The following is a 13,474-nucleotide window of genomic DNA, read 5'->3' on the forward strand; positions in this document are numbered from 1 at the left end:
CTGTATTCACATCATTCACCCAGAGTTCCTCGAAATAGGATTTACTAAGAAACCAGTCTTGCCGTGATGCCACTATGCTTATTTCTCACCACCACAAGAGGATGATTCTGTAAACACACATGTAAAGTACTGCAAACTAATGTAATGTTATTTCTGTATTTTACAATATGTTACCTAATGTATTACAACCATGTCTAAGTTATACCAGATTAAGGGTCATATACCGTACCAGCCTTTGGTAACCCCTAGAGCACCTCTGTCTGAGATGGCATTTTACACAGTCAATAAAATCAGCCTATCTGATGAGAGATTAGACATAGACAGCTGAGTAAAATTATGCCTTTGAGAACATACTGCAAAGTATGGTTATGACACAAATAACCATATGGTCGCTGCCAACATAAACAGATACAGTTCTATACACAGTTCTCTTTTACAGGAATGTGAACTATATAGCAGATTGTAGGATTGGGTTGCTTGTACCAACACACACCCCCCAGAAAGAGAAAGCCGGAGGCTTGGTAATAGGCAGGTGTTTAAGGCAGACTTAACTCTGATCCATGTGATCTTCAGTTAAGAACAAATTCTTATTTATAATGACAGCCTACCAGGGAACAGTAGGTTAACTGCCTTGTTCAGGGGCAGAATGACAGATTTTACCTTGTCAGCTCGGGGATTCGGTCCAGCAACCTTTCGGTTACTGGCCCAACGCTCAAACCACTAGGCTACCCTCCGCCCCAACGAATGGTGACATTATACAAGAATGATGCCTTTGTGGTTGAAGGAGTGGAGTAGACCTGCCCCGCACCTTTCACACTGACGCATGTGACTAACGTCATGCACTGTTTCCCCCCCATAGAGTACATTCAGACTCGACAGCTCCAGAGCTTTTATGAGCCATTGTCACCCATCTGGACAAAAGCCAGTTGGGTGACTAAGATCTCCACTGTAGTAAAGAACAGGACTTAGTTATTTGATCAGTATTGTGAAATGAACGCTCGTAAGGTGAACAGGAAGTAGATAGGACAAGAAAGTGAGGAGGATACTCCCAAGTCATTCTTGTTTAAAATACAGAATCTTACAGCATACATGCTGATTTGGTTTACTGTTTAAGTTACAATGGCTGTACATGCAGGCTGCCATGTGACAAATGTCAATACACCTATACAGACCCTCTGTTTGTGAAAATGGTGTCTGACCAATATACAGCACCACGTACAGGATGTTAAGTTAACTCATGTCTATAAAAACAGACATCAACCAGTGAAATACAGGGCTATAGACATAAGTCCCATTTGAACTGAAGATTAAAAGACAAGACACCCTGTGAGTTTGGTTTGAGGTGATCAATGAGTCACTTTGCTCAAAAAGTATAATATACTGTAAAAGCATACCGAATAAGAATATGGTATCATATAATACAATGAAGATTCATAAAAGTTAAAACAAAATCAGTCAGCGACATCAGCTAATGACATCACACACACCAAACATCCCCACCCAGTCATTTCCCAGAAAACACTCCCCTAAAAACTCTTGAATCATCCTATCCATCAAACAAATAAACACAATATTATCCAATCAAACATGGTGCAAAAACTGTTCTCTAGAGATCGGCTAACTGAACATGCACAGCGACATGTCCGTCTTGTTTTTAGTCATAGTGCAGTTTCAAAATGTGCAACTTACGTTGCACACAATCATGCTTCACAAGGCACAAGCTACTGGGGCTGATTGAGAGAGTCTCCCAGGTTTAAAGTGACCCTCTCTCTCTCTCGTTACCACTCTCCAACAGTATGTCTGAAATACCTGCTGGTCTTCTTATTACAGACAATACTTTATACAGGTATAAATAAAACACAAATCTAAGACCAAGTTTGGTTTTCAACCCCTAGTAGCTTAGGTTGATTAGGGTAGGAGACGCTGATCCAAAATCCTTTCTGATAAATTTAGTTAATCTAGTCAGCTCAATGTTAAAGTGAGGAGTGGTCAAACTGGTTACAGTGGGGAGTAGCAAGATGAACCAGTCCAGCAGGAATCTCCTACAGTAACAATGGCCCAGGACCACTCACCAAGTCATACTTTAATTATTTGATGATGCCTTAAGAGTGGTCCAAGAACTGAGGGATTTAAAACAGGTATTTGAAACAACAATCATGTTAAATATCTTAAAAAATTGAAGGGCTGTTGACATTTCAACATGGAGGCTGTGTGGTAAACTTATTTTTTTACACAAAAAAATAAAAAAGGGATGGGTTGGTGCCAGTGACAACCCAACCAACAGCGTCACACATTCTTCACCACTGACACAATCCTTCACAACAGCACACTTCTTTGGGAGGCACCATAGTTGAGTCTTTTCACTTCTGTAAAAATGTGTGCAGGTGCATCCATACAGATGCATCTGCACACATGCACGCTCAAAAGCAACCATTAACACACCTCACTCTCAGATACACAAGGCTGCTACTGCTTGTCATCCTGTGCAGCAGCAGGCGGGTCTTTCTCCCCTGCTGCAGCAGGAGGCATCACTACCGGTTTCCTGTCTGTCCTGGACGGACTCTCCACCCTCGCCAGTGGCCCCCTCGGGATGGCCGGCTGCTCTTTGGAGTACGAGTGTCCACCCTCTGACCTGTCCCATGCCTCATTCTTGTAGCCCAGGGGGGCCGGGGGCTGGTAGCGGTACCTGTAGCCAAAGGCACGCAGGTGGTAGGTGTAGTACTCCAACAGGTACATGAGAGACGCGTCCACATAGTGGAAAGACACAGACAGGTCCGAGCAGCAATTTGGCCCCTACGGGACAGTACAGAAGACCAGGGTTAGAGCCAGGATGGGGAAAGCAAAAGGGAGGGGGTACAGACAGTGAGGGAGGCCCAAGGCTCAGTTTAGCATTACAACAACAAACTGAACAAGGGACAATGATTCATCTAACAATTTAGTAGTAAAACTAAAATGTAGTAGTCGTATCATGTCAGTAAGTCAAAAACAGTGTGACCGTGCAAGGAGCTAAATTATAGTGTTCAATCAAAAATGGATCTTTTGACCAATGGATAAAAATAATTGTTAAGATACTACTAAGAAAACCAAAGGGTCCAAACCTCATGTGTTTATCATAATTCGTTCAACATTTATTGGAGTTTTTACCCTTGTAGAATGGCCAAGTTTAAGGAGACTAAATCCATGTAGGCCAGAAAAGTGGTCAATTTTTATTTTATTTTTTAAAATTCAGGAAAATAGTATTGCATCAGCTAGGCTGGATGCTGTGCGATTGAGACAAGACATATTTTCATGTTTTAGTATAAGCTTTTCATATTAATGAGAAATTCCTGTCCCCCCCCCCAAAGATTTCTCAGAAAAACAAGCATCTCTGAAAAGTCAGAGCATACCGCAAGCTTTTTATTTTTCCAAAGCATTTTACATTTAAACTGAACAAAAATATAAATGCAACAATTGAAAAGCTGTTACTGAGTTACAGTTCAAATAATGCATTTATTTCAATGGACAGATTACCTTAGGGCCTAATCTATGGATTCACTACTGGGAATACAGCTATACAGTGCATTTGGAAAGTATTCAGACCCCATCACATTTTGTTACGTTACAGCCTTATTCTAAATAGTCCCCCCCCCCTCTTCAATCTATACACAAAACCCCATAATGACAAAGCAAAAACAGGTATTTAGACATTTTTGCAAATGTATTTATCCTGACTAGCCTCCTAGTCCCTGCAGCTGAAAAACATCCCCAGAGCTGCCACCACCATCCTTCACCCGTAGGGATGGTACTGGCCAGGTGATGAGTGGTGCCTGGTCTCCTCCAGACGGGACACTTGGCATTCAGGCCAAAGAGTTCAGTATTGGTTTCATCAGACCACAGAATCTTGTTTCTTATGGTCTGGGAGTCCTTTAGGTGCCTGTTGGCAAACTCCAAGCAGGCTGTTGTGCCTTTTACTGAGGAGTGGCTTCCATCTGGCCACTCTACCATAAAGGCCTGATTGGTGGAGTGCTGCAGAGATGGAACTCTGGAGCTCTGTCAGAGTGACCAACGGGTTCTTGGTTACCTGCCTGACCAAAGCCCTTCTCCCCCGATTGCTCAGTTTGGCCAGGCAGCCAGCTCCAGGAAGAGTCTTGGTGTCTCCAAACTTCTTCCAATGACGAATGATGGAAGCCACTGTGTTCTTGGGTACCTTCAATGCTGCAGACATTTTTTGGTACCCTTTCCCAGATCTGTGCCTTGACACAATCCTGTCTCAGAGCTTTATGAACAATTCCTTTGACCTCATGGCTTGGTTTTTGCTCTGACATGCACTGTCAACTGTGGGACCATAGACAGGTGTGTGCCTTTCCAAATCATGTCCAATCATTTGAATTTACCACAGGTGGACTCCAATCAAGTAGAAACATCAAGGATGATCAAAAGAAGAGATGCACCCGAGCTCAATTTCAAGTCTCATAGCAAAGGATCTGAATACTTACGTAAATAAAATATATATTTTTTTATACATTTGCAAACATTTCTAACAACATATTTCTGCTTTGTCATTATGGGGTATTGTGTGTATATTGATGATTTTAGAATAAGGTTGTAACGTAACAAAATGTGAAAAAAGTGAAGGGGTCTAAATACTTACTGAATGCACTGTATACCTGTAGGTCACAGACACCTTAAAACAAAGTAGGGGCGTGGATCAGAACACCAGATATTGACAGGTTACCACCATTTGGACAAATCACCTTCGCATAGTTGATCAGGCTTATGGCCTGTGGAATGTTGTCCCACTCTGTGCAAAGTTACTGGATATTGTCAGGAACTGGAATATGTTGATCCAGAGCATCCAAAACATGCTCAATAAGTGACATGTCTAGTGAGCATGCAGACCATTGAAGAACTGGGACATTTTCAGCTTCTAGGAATTGTGGCGGATGAACGGCACGCCAATAGGTCTCAGGATCTCGTCACAGTATCGCTGCGCATTCTAATTGCCATCAATAAAATGCAATTGTGTTCGTAGCTTATGCCTGCCCATACCATAACCCTAGCGCCACAGAGCACTCTGTTCACAACGTTGACATCAGCAAACTGCTTGCCCACACGACAATACATGCTGTCTGCCATCGGACCTGTACAGTCGAAACCGGGATTCTCCAGCGTGCCAGTGGCCCACTGAAGTTGGTTACGATACCGAACTGCAGTCAGGTCAAGACCCTGGTGAGGACAACATGCACGCAGGTGAGCTTCCCTCAGACGGTTTCTGACAGTTTGTGCAGAAATTCTTCGGTTGTGCAAACCCACAGTTTCATCAGCTGTCCGGGTGGCTGGTCTCAGACTGTTCCGCAGGTGAAGAAACTGGATGTGGAGGTCCTGGGCTGGCGTGGTTACACGTGTTCTGCGGTTGTGAGGACTTTGGACGTACTGCCAAATTCTATAAAACGAAGTTGGTAGAGAAATGTATATTAAAATCTCTGGCAACAGCTCTGGTGTACATTCCTGCAGTCAACATGCCAATTGCAGGCTCCCTCAACTTGAGACATCTGTGGCAGTGTTGTGTGACAAAACTGCACATTTTATAGTGGCCTATTGTCCCCAGCACAATGTGCACCTGTGTAATGATTACACTGTTTGTTCAGCTTCTTGATATGCCACATCTGTCAGGTGGATGGATTATCTTGGCAAAGGAGAAATGCTTACTAACAGATCCTGACTGGTTGCATCACTGCCTGGTATGGCAACTGCTCGGCCGCAAGGCACTACAGAGGGTAGTGCGAACAGCCTAGTACATCACTGGGGACAAGCTTCCTGCCATCCAGTAACTCTATACCAGGCAGTGTCAGAGGAAGACCATAAGACACTCCAGCCATCCTAGTCATTGACTGTTCTCTCTGCTACCGCATGGCAAGCGGCACCAGAGTGCCAAGTCTAGCTCCAAGAGGCTTCTTAACAGCCTGTACCCCAAGCCATAAGACTCCTGAACATTAATGAAATAGCTACCCTGACTATTTGCACCCCCCCCCCCCCCTTACACCACTGCTACTCTCCATTGTCGTCATCTATGCAGTCACTTCAATAACTCTACCTACATGTACAATTGAAGTAGGAAGTTTACATACACTTAGGTTTTTCAACCACTCCCCAAATTTCTTGTTAACAAACTATAGTTTTGGCAAGTCGGTTAGGACACCTACTTTGAGCATGACACAAGTCATTTTTCGTACAATTGTTTGTTTGTTTACAGACAGATTATTTCACTTGTCAGGGGTTCACCTAGGGGTCATGATAGGGGCTGTACAAAATGTTTCATGTATTATAATAATTGATTATGCTTGTTGTATTAATAAGGGGAGGGGGTTATAAGACCCCTCCCTCCTTATATATATATATAGGGTCCTAGACTACAAATTAACAATATATATACACATGAGTTTTAATATTGTTCCACAGTACTTTTCTAGTCTCTGCCTCTTATAAAGAAACTGTCTGAGAAATGTGTGAGCTCAGGGTGTCTGAGAAGAGCCTAAAAGATAATAGATGCAGACACAGAACTCCCCAGGGAGTGTAAGAGATGAGAGACTAGTCAGACATTCCACTATCAATCAAAATTGGGGAGTGGACAATTAACTGCTAAGCTTTTAGATAACACTGAAACTTTATGTTTGTGTAGCTGTGGATGCATGGGCTTGGTCTCATGAGTAGAAGGTAATGATGTAGGCAGTGACATCACTAAGGCTGGACTTCAGGTTTAATAAAATAACTTGGACCTTTGACTATTTTGCAGAACATACGTTTTATGTTCCTGTTGTCAACTTCTGTCTGCAATTGCATTAATAAAAGGTTTTTGAATGATTTAAATTAAAGATAGTCATAATGCTAATTTCACCAATGAGCCAGTGATTGGCAAGGAAACGAACCCCAACACACCATCACAATTCCAGTGGGTCAGAAGTTTACATACACTAAGGTGACTGTGCCTTTAAACAGCTTGGAAAATTCCAGAAAATTATGTCATGCCTTTAGAAGCTTCTGATAGGCTAATTTACATAATTTAAGTCAATTGGAGGTATACCTGTGGATGTATTTCAAGGCCTACCTTCAAACTCAGTGCTTATTTGCTTGAGTAAATAAGTCCTATATCGGCATAACCCGAAAGGCCGCTCTGCAAGGAATAATCCACTGCTCCAAAACCGCCATAAAAAAGCCAGACTACAGTTTGCAACAAAGATTGTACTTTTTGGAGAAATGTCCTCTGGTCTGATGAAAGAAAAATAGAACTGTTTTGGCCATAATGACCATTGTTATGTTTGGAGGAAAAAAGGGGAAGCTTGCAAGCCGAAGAACACCATCCCAACCGTGAAGCATGGGGGTGGCAGCATCATGTTGTGAGGGTGCTTTGCTGCAGGAGGGACTGGTGCACTTCACAAAATAGATGGCATCATGAGGTAGGAAAATTATGTGGCTATATTGAAGCAACATCTCAAGACATCAGTCAGGAAGTTAAAGCTTGGTCGCAAATGGATCTTCCAAATGGACAATGACCCCAAGCAAACTTCCAAAGTTGTGGCAAAATGGCTTAAGGACAACAAAGTCAAGGTATTGGAGTGGCCATCACAAAGCCCTGAACTCAATCCGATAGAACATTTGTGGGCAGAACTGAAAAAGCGTGTGCGAGCAAGGAGGCCTACAAACCTGACTCAGTTACACCAGCTCTGTCAGGAGGAATGGGACAAAATTCATCCAATTTATTGTGGGAAGCTTGTGGAAGGCTAACCGAAACATTTGACCCAAGTTAAACAATTTAAAGGCAATGCTACCAAATACTAATTGAGTGTATGTAAACTTCTGACCCACTGGGAATGTGATAAAATAAATAAAAGCTAAAATAAATAATTCTCTCTACTATTATTCTGACATTTCACATTCTTAAAATAAAGTGGTGATCCTAACTGACCTAAGACAGGGAATTCTTACTAGGATTAAATATCAGGAATTGTGAAAAACTGAGTTTAAATGTACTTGGCTAAGATGCATGTAAACATCCGACTCAACTGTACATACTACCTCAACTAACCGGTGCCCACACACTGACTCGGTACAGGGTACCGGTACTCCCGTGTATATAGTGTCAATATTGTTGTTTTACTGCTGCTCTTTTAAATTACTTTTCTCTTATTCTTGTCTGTATTTTTTTTTACCTGCATTGTTGGTTGGGGGCTCGTATGTAAGCATTTCACTGTAAGGTCTACCTACACCTGTTGTATTCAGCATTTCACTGTAAGGTCTACCTACACCTGTTGTATTCGGCGCATGTGACTAATAAAATTTGATTTGAACAGCGATAAACTATTTGTTCACAAAATTTGAGAGAAATAAGCTTTTTTGGCATATGGAAAATTTCAGCTCTTTTATTGAATCTTATGAAATATGGGACAAACACCTTACATGTTGCGTTCATATTTTTGTTCAGTGTAATTCTGCCCGTGTCAGGTTAAATTTCGCATACCGCGGAAATAACTTTACAGATGACCACAACAAAAAAATCATCTAAGTCTCTGCAGGAAGCGGCACTTCTCTGTCAACAGAGCACCGTGTTTATTATCAGATGTATTAAGTTAGGAAATCCGATTTTTTGAATATAAATGTTAGAGAAAGACCCCACTGAACAATCCAGAACATGAAGAATCATAATTTGTCTTAGTAAATGTATTTTATAACACGAGGAAGTGAAATTGCATCACTAAAGCGCATTTACACCCACTCTGGGCAGTGATTGTACGCCCTCAAATTACACACTTATCTGGGAACACAATTAGTCCCTAGTCTTTTCCTCTTCCCTTTCAACCTGTTCCAGTTCTGTCTTGGGTCAATAAGGAAATCTCATGAAATGCTGTACAGAAAACCAGGTACAGTACTATAGCAACCACAGTCATAGTCAGATCCTACTGACAATGAATAGCCTACACATGGCAAAACAAGGAATAACTGGTAGTTATTTTGTACCTATTATTTTTTTAACCCCTTTTTCTCCCCAATTAGAATCTTGTCTCATCGCAACAACTCTCCGAAAGGCTCCGGATGTGAAGGTCGAGTTGTGTCCTCAGAAACATGACCCGCCAAACTGCACTTCTTAACACATGCCCTATGGGACTCCTGGATCGAACCCAGGTCTGCACTGCAGTGCCTTAGACCGCTGAGCACCTCGGGAGGCCCAACTGGATGCTTTTTAAACCATATCAAATCCCAACTCAGCAGGAGTTGCTTTACATGTTTGTATCATGATAAAGCTAAGGTGAATGATAATTAGCCTTAAAAAGGCTTTACCCACCTTATTAACTGGCCACATTAGCAGGGATAGCAGCAGCACTGGCGAAACTGGTTTCACTAGGACATATCGTGTGTCATCTTAGGCTAGGTCTATTCAGTAAATATTCCATGACATCTACCAATGTGACGTCATGGAATTTTGGATGACTAATTGGCCAGCCAAATGACTACAGTTACCATAATAACAGTTCGAATAGCTCAACATATACACATACACACATTTTTTCACTCCTAACTGCATGTGTTGCCTTAGAAATAATACATTTGTATTTTAAGTGCTTTTCGCGACACCCAAAGTCACTTTACATACACAAGAAAGACTGCAGGATAAAAAGCAATACAATTACATTAAAATCGAATGAATAGAATGGGCATCGCAACTCAAGTCAATGATGGCATAATGGGTGGACTGGCGGCCATTGCGAGTGTACCCAGAGGAGCAAAGCAGGAAGTAAAATATGTGCTATGATTTATTGATTCAACTGACATTACAAAAAAATACATTCAATTGCATGAGCCACATCAGTTATCATTTTACATTACCATGGAAATTATTGCATAACATTACTGTCACAATTCCAGGGTTAGAGGTTCTAAGCCTGTTCTATTCATTCTATTTCCTCACAGCTATTTCATTCTATTATACTTTGGGGTTCCATGGTTGCCATGGCGCCACGAGGAAGCCTAGGTAGAGAGCTCCTGTACAATTGTAAATATTGTGTTGTTTTAAGTCTTTTTATGGGATTTTTTTAAACTAACTGTTTTTTAATGACTTCTTGAGTGTTATAGAGCTACAATATCCGATGGTTTTGACCCATGGAGTTGCTGGACAAATGGCAAGTCCGAATGTTACTGTAAATAAATGCATATTGCCTCGTATTGAACTAAATCACATCTAAGCCTCTAACTTACTTATTCAGCCCAACAACAGCCTCCAGGTACTTACCTCTGAGATGGGGTAGTAGCAGTAGCTCCAGTACCAGAAGCTCTTGGGGAACTTGGAGGTGAGGTGCTGCTCAGGGACAAAGGGGTGGAAGGTCTCCCTGAGGTTGGTGTCTCTGGCGTCCCCGGCCACCACCCCCACCTTCTCCATGCACTGGCCCATGGCCAGGTCCTCCACGTGGGTGGTGTGGGTGCACACCTTGGTCTTAAAGCCATCCACAAACCTCTTAAGGGCCTCTTTGCTCAGCACGTAGCCTGCCCCGCCGCTCATGTAGCCCTGCTTGGTGTAGGGCTTAAACCTGCGTCCAAAGTAGATGGGCTCCTCTGGCGTGTGGTTGGCCAGCACCCAGCGCAGGTTGTCCACGACAACGTAGGTGTCGTCGTCAGCCTTAAGGAACCAGTCGGCCTCGTCTCCATGGTTCTCCAGGGCGTAGTGGAAGGCCCGGATGGTCTTCCAGTAGAGCTGGTCGCGGCCTTCCTTGGTGCCCAGCCCCACAGTGGGGAAGTCAGGGTCGTCCACAGAGCTCATGAACACCACCACGTTACAGTGGCGGCTCCAGGTGTTCTTTACGTGGCGGGCCTTCTTCTGCAGGTTGTTGGGCCCTGTCATCACCCAGCAAAGGATGCGCACCTTCTTGTACAGCTCGTCTGCCATGTGGCTGTCCTCACCTGGAGTGGGGGGGGTTAAGAAGGACATTTACTTTTTTGCACTTGATTATTGAAGTTCATTATCCATCAGTCTGCATGTCTTCAGATCCAACTGCACAGAAACAAAGACCCCATTCTTCTAAATAACATGGATGATAAATGCCTTTTTATCCATTTAAAGCGTATTTAGGGATATGGAAATACCGGTTAAAGACACAGCATGATCTAATGACCAATTAGGTTACTGTTGCACTCTGTATGAAGATAAATACAGTAGACGGATTTGTCTGCACAAGAAGGAACTGCTAATGTTTATTCTAAGAAGACAAAGGCAAAACAATTAACATTGCGGAAAATGTGGAAAGCAACCCATGATGGTCATATTTACTTCTTCAACCCTAACCCTCTTTGGAACAAAGGTGGCTTCCGTTAACCGATTTACCAGATAACCAGGAACTACCATTTTAACATTTTTAACATTTAAGTCATTTAGCAGACGCTCTTATCCAGAGCGACTTACAAATTGGAAAGTTCATACATATTCATCCTGGTCCCCCCGTGGGGAATGAACCCACAACCCTGGCGTTGCAAGCGCCATGCTCTACCAACTGAGCCACACGGGACCACACCTACTACCATCCACTTCACAGCCTCAACAACCATTATAGACTGAAGTTTTAAATAACACTGGAGACCATCTGATTCATTATCAAGATAGACTTGGTAAGACAACCACATGCTTAACAGATAAGGATGTGCTAAGCACATAAGGAAGTACATGAGTCATGACTCTTTATAAATGCATTTATATTTGAGATCTCATCCATAAATGTATGTAACGTTACCGGCTCAGTGGCTCTATTTGAAATCTGTCAAGATCAGAAGATACATACAATCATGTCAAGCTTAGTGTTGACCCCTGGCTGTTAAAACTACAATCTCCTTCTGGCACTGTACCTTTGTGGTGGGGGTGGTTGAGGTTGAAGAGAGCCGACCTCTCCTTCTTCCAGTTCTTGCTGTCCTCCTCCAGCTCACGTAGCTGAGCCGCTGTCTTCTCCAGGCCATCGGGCTGAGAACGTGTGGAGAAGGTCCTCTCGAACCACACCTGACGTAGGAACACATAGAGCGTACAGGTCCCCACCAGGAAGCCTATGAGGAAGGCACAGCGCGAGCCCAGCGTCTTCATGACGAACTCAAACAATGTGCCTCAAGCTGAATCCCTATTTCAAGAGTCAAGACAAACAAGAGAGGCAGGGCCAAGAAGGGCAGTCTTAACTTAGAGCTGGGTTTCCCAAACTCTGTCCTTGCCCCCTCCCTCTCCCTCTGGATGTACATTTTGATTTTTGCCCTAGCACTACACATCTGATTCAAATAATGAACTCATCAAACTTTGATTATTTGAATCAGCTGTGTAATGTTAGGTGCACGTTTGGGAAACCCCCACTGTTTGACAGGCATGTACAAATGAATGCCATCCATGCTGGGCACTATGCAAATAAATGGGTGGGAGATTAGTATATGGTGTGTACATTATTGGAGTAGAGAGAACTCATTAGTTCATTTAGCTGACGACTTTCATTATAGCTAGTTATATGATAATGTAAACAGCATGCCAATACATTTTAGATCTGTGATCTCAAATAAAATACAGCTACGCTAGCTACATAGCTGACCTTGCCACACTTTGTTAGCTACCAAACAAAGTGTGGCAGGGTTAGACTGTTGGCTAGTAACAATACGTCTGGCGGAAATGTCAAATGAGAAATTGGTGGTTAGCAGGCCCTTACCACTAACGTTACTTGAACACCATTGCAGAAAAGTCCCTCTCTTGGGTCCAGTTGAAAAGTGGGGAAACTGTGGCGCATGTCATGTTAGAGAGCCATCTGCTTACGAGTAAAACACCATCTCGTCAAAAACAAATAACGTTACCACTTGGCGTTGAAGGGATTAGTCATCAGTCATATCTTGGAATATTCTTTACCTAGCTAGCTCTGTGGGTTTGGTAGCTAGCCGCATCTCATATCATCCTTATCAGCCAGCCATCTATGGATTAGAAAAAGCGAAGAGACATCAATTCCAACTGTCATCCGAAACCAATACTGATTCTCTAAGAGTATCCGTTGTCTTTCATATTATGTCAAAAATAAACTACCTTAGCCACAGGCTCAACTTCGATGTAAAAAGCAGTATGATTTTATTGAGGTATAAAATAACGTGTAAAACGCTTCTTTACGGTGGCTGTGTTGCATTTACAGGAAACGCCAACATTAGTTTCTAATGCGCAGGCCCACAACATGTATCTGAAGTCATTGATTGCTTAATCGTTTGCCTTGTCTTGCCTTAGTCCCCGCCCTTTAAATACTGTTAAGTTTCTATTGGATCATTGCATGTACACGGAGCAGGCACAACCAATCATTGGGTGGCACCAGAGCACTATTCGGGTGCTAGTACTCTAGCAAAAAACAGTGGGCAAGTTCGTTTTGCATGGCCCGTTGCCCCGGGTGAGTGGAGATTACACTTTAATTTTTATTTTTTTTGCCTTTATTTAACTAGGCAAGTCAGTTATGAA

The 13,474-nt window shown here is 42.7% G+C and overlaps 1 protein-coding gene across 4 annotated transcripts; it reads right to left on the bottom strand.

The window, feature by feature from the left end:
* Positions 1–1,034: 1,034 nt before the first annotated feature.
* Positions 1,035–13,181, bottom strand: c1galt1b (core 1 synthase, glycoprotein-N-acetylgalactosamine 3-beta-galactosyltransferase, 1b). 4 transcript variants are annotated; one of them, XM_039010910.1, is made up of 6 exons: positions 13,058–13,181; positions 12,887–12,948; positions 12,693–12,788; positions 11,863–12,010; positions 10,262–10,926; positions 1,035–2,793 (listed from the first exon to the last, which is right to left on the bottom strand). In XM_039010910.1, the coding sequence occupies exons 3-6, from the start codon at positions 12,768–12,770 to the stop codon at positions 2,467–2,469; spliced, it is 1,218 nt and encodes a 405-aa protein (XP_038866838.1). In that variant the 5' UTR covers positions 12,771–12,788; positions 12,887–12,948; positions 13,058–13,181; the 3' UTR covers positions 1,035–2,466. The 4 variants fall into 4 exon arrangements, with proteins under 4 accessions (XP_038866838.1, XP_038866829.1, XP_038866846.1 ...); XM_039010901.1 differs by having other exon boundaries at positions 12,693–12,948; XM_039010918.1 differs by having other exon boundaries at positions 11,863–12,054; positions 12,693–12,948.
* Positions 13,182–13,474: the final 293 nt, after the last annotated feature.

The sequence above is a fragment of the Salvelinus namaycush genome, chromosome 2, assembly GCF_016432855.1.
Source record: "Salvelinus namaycush isolate Seneca chromosome 2, SaNama_1.0, whole genome shotgun sequence".
Taxonomy (NCBI): Eukaryota; Metazoa; Chordata; class Actinopteri; order Salmoniformes; family Salmonidae; genus Salvelinus; species Salvelinus namaycush.

Coding starts and splice junctions, on each gene's coding strand:
- c1galt1b (XM_039010891.1), bottom strand. CDS start 12,091: ATGAAGACGCTGGGCTCGCGCTGTGCCTTCCTCATAGGCTTCCTGGTG. Junction 10,927..11,862: donor CAACCACCCCCACCACAAAG/GTACAGTGCCAG, acceptor CCCCCACTCCAG/GTGAGGACAGCCACATGGCA. Junction 2,794..10,261: donor GCTACTACCCCATCTCAGAG/GTAAGTACCTGG, acceptor ACTGTCCCGTAG/GGGCCAAATTGCTGCTCGGA.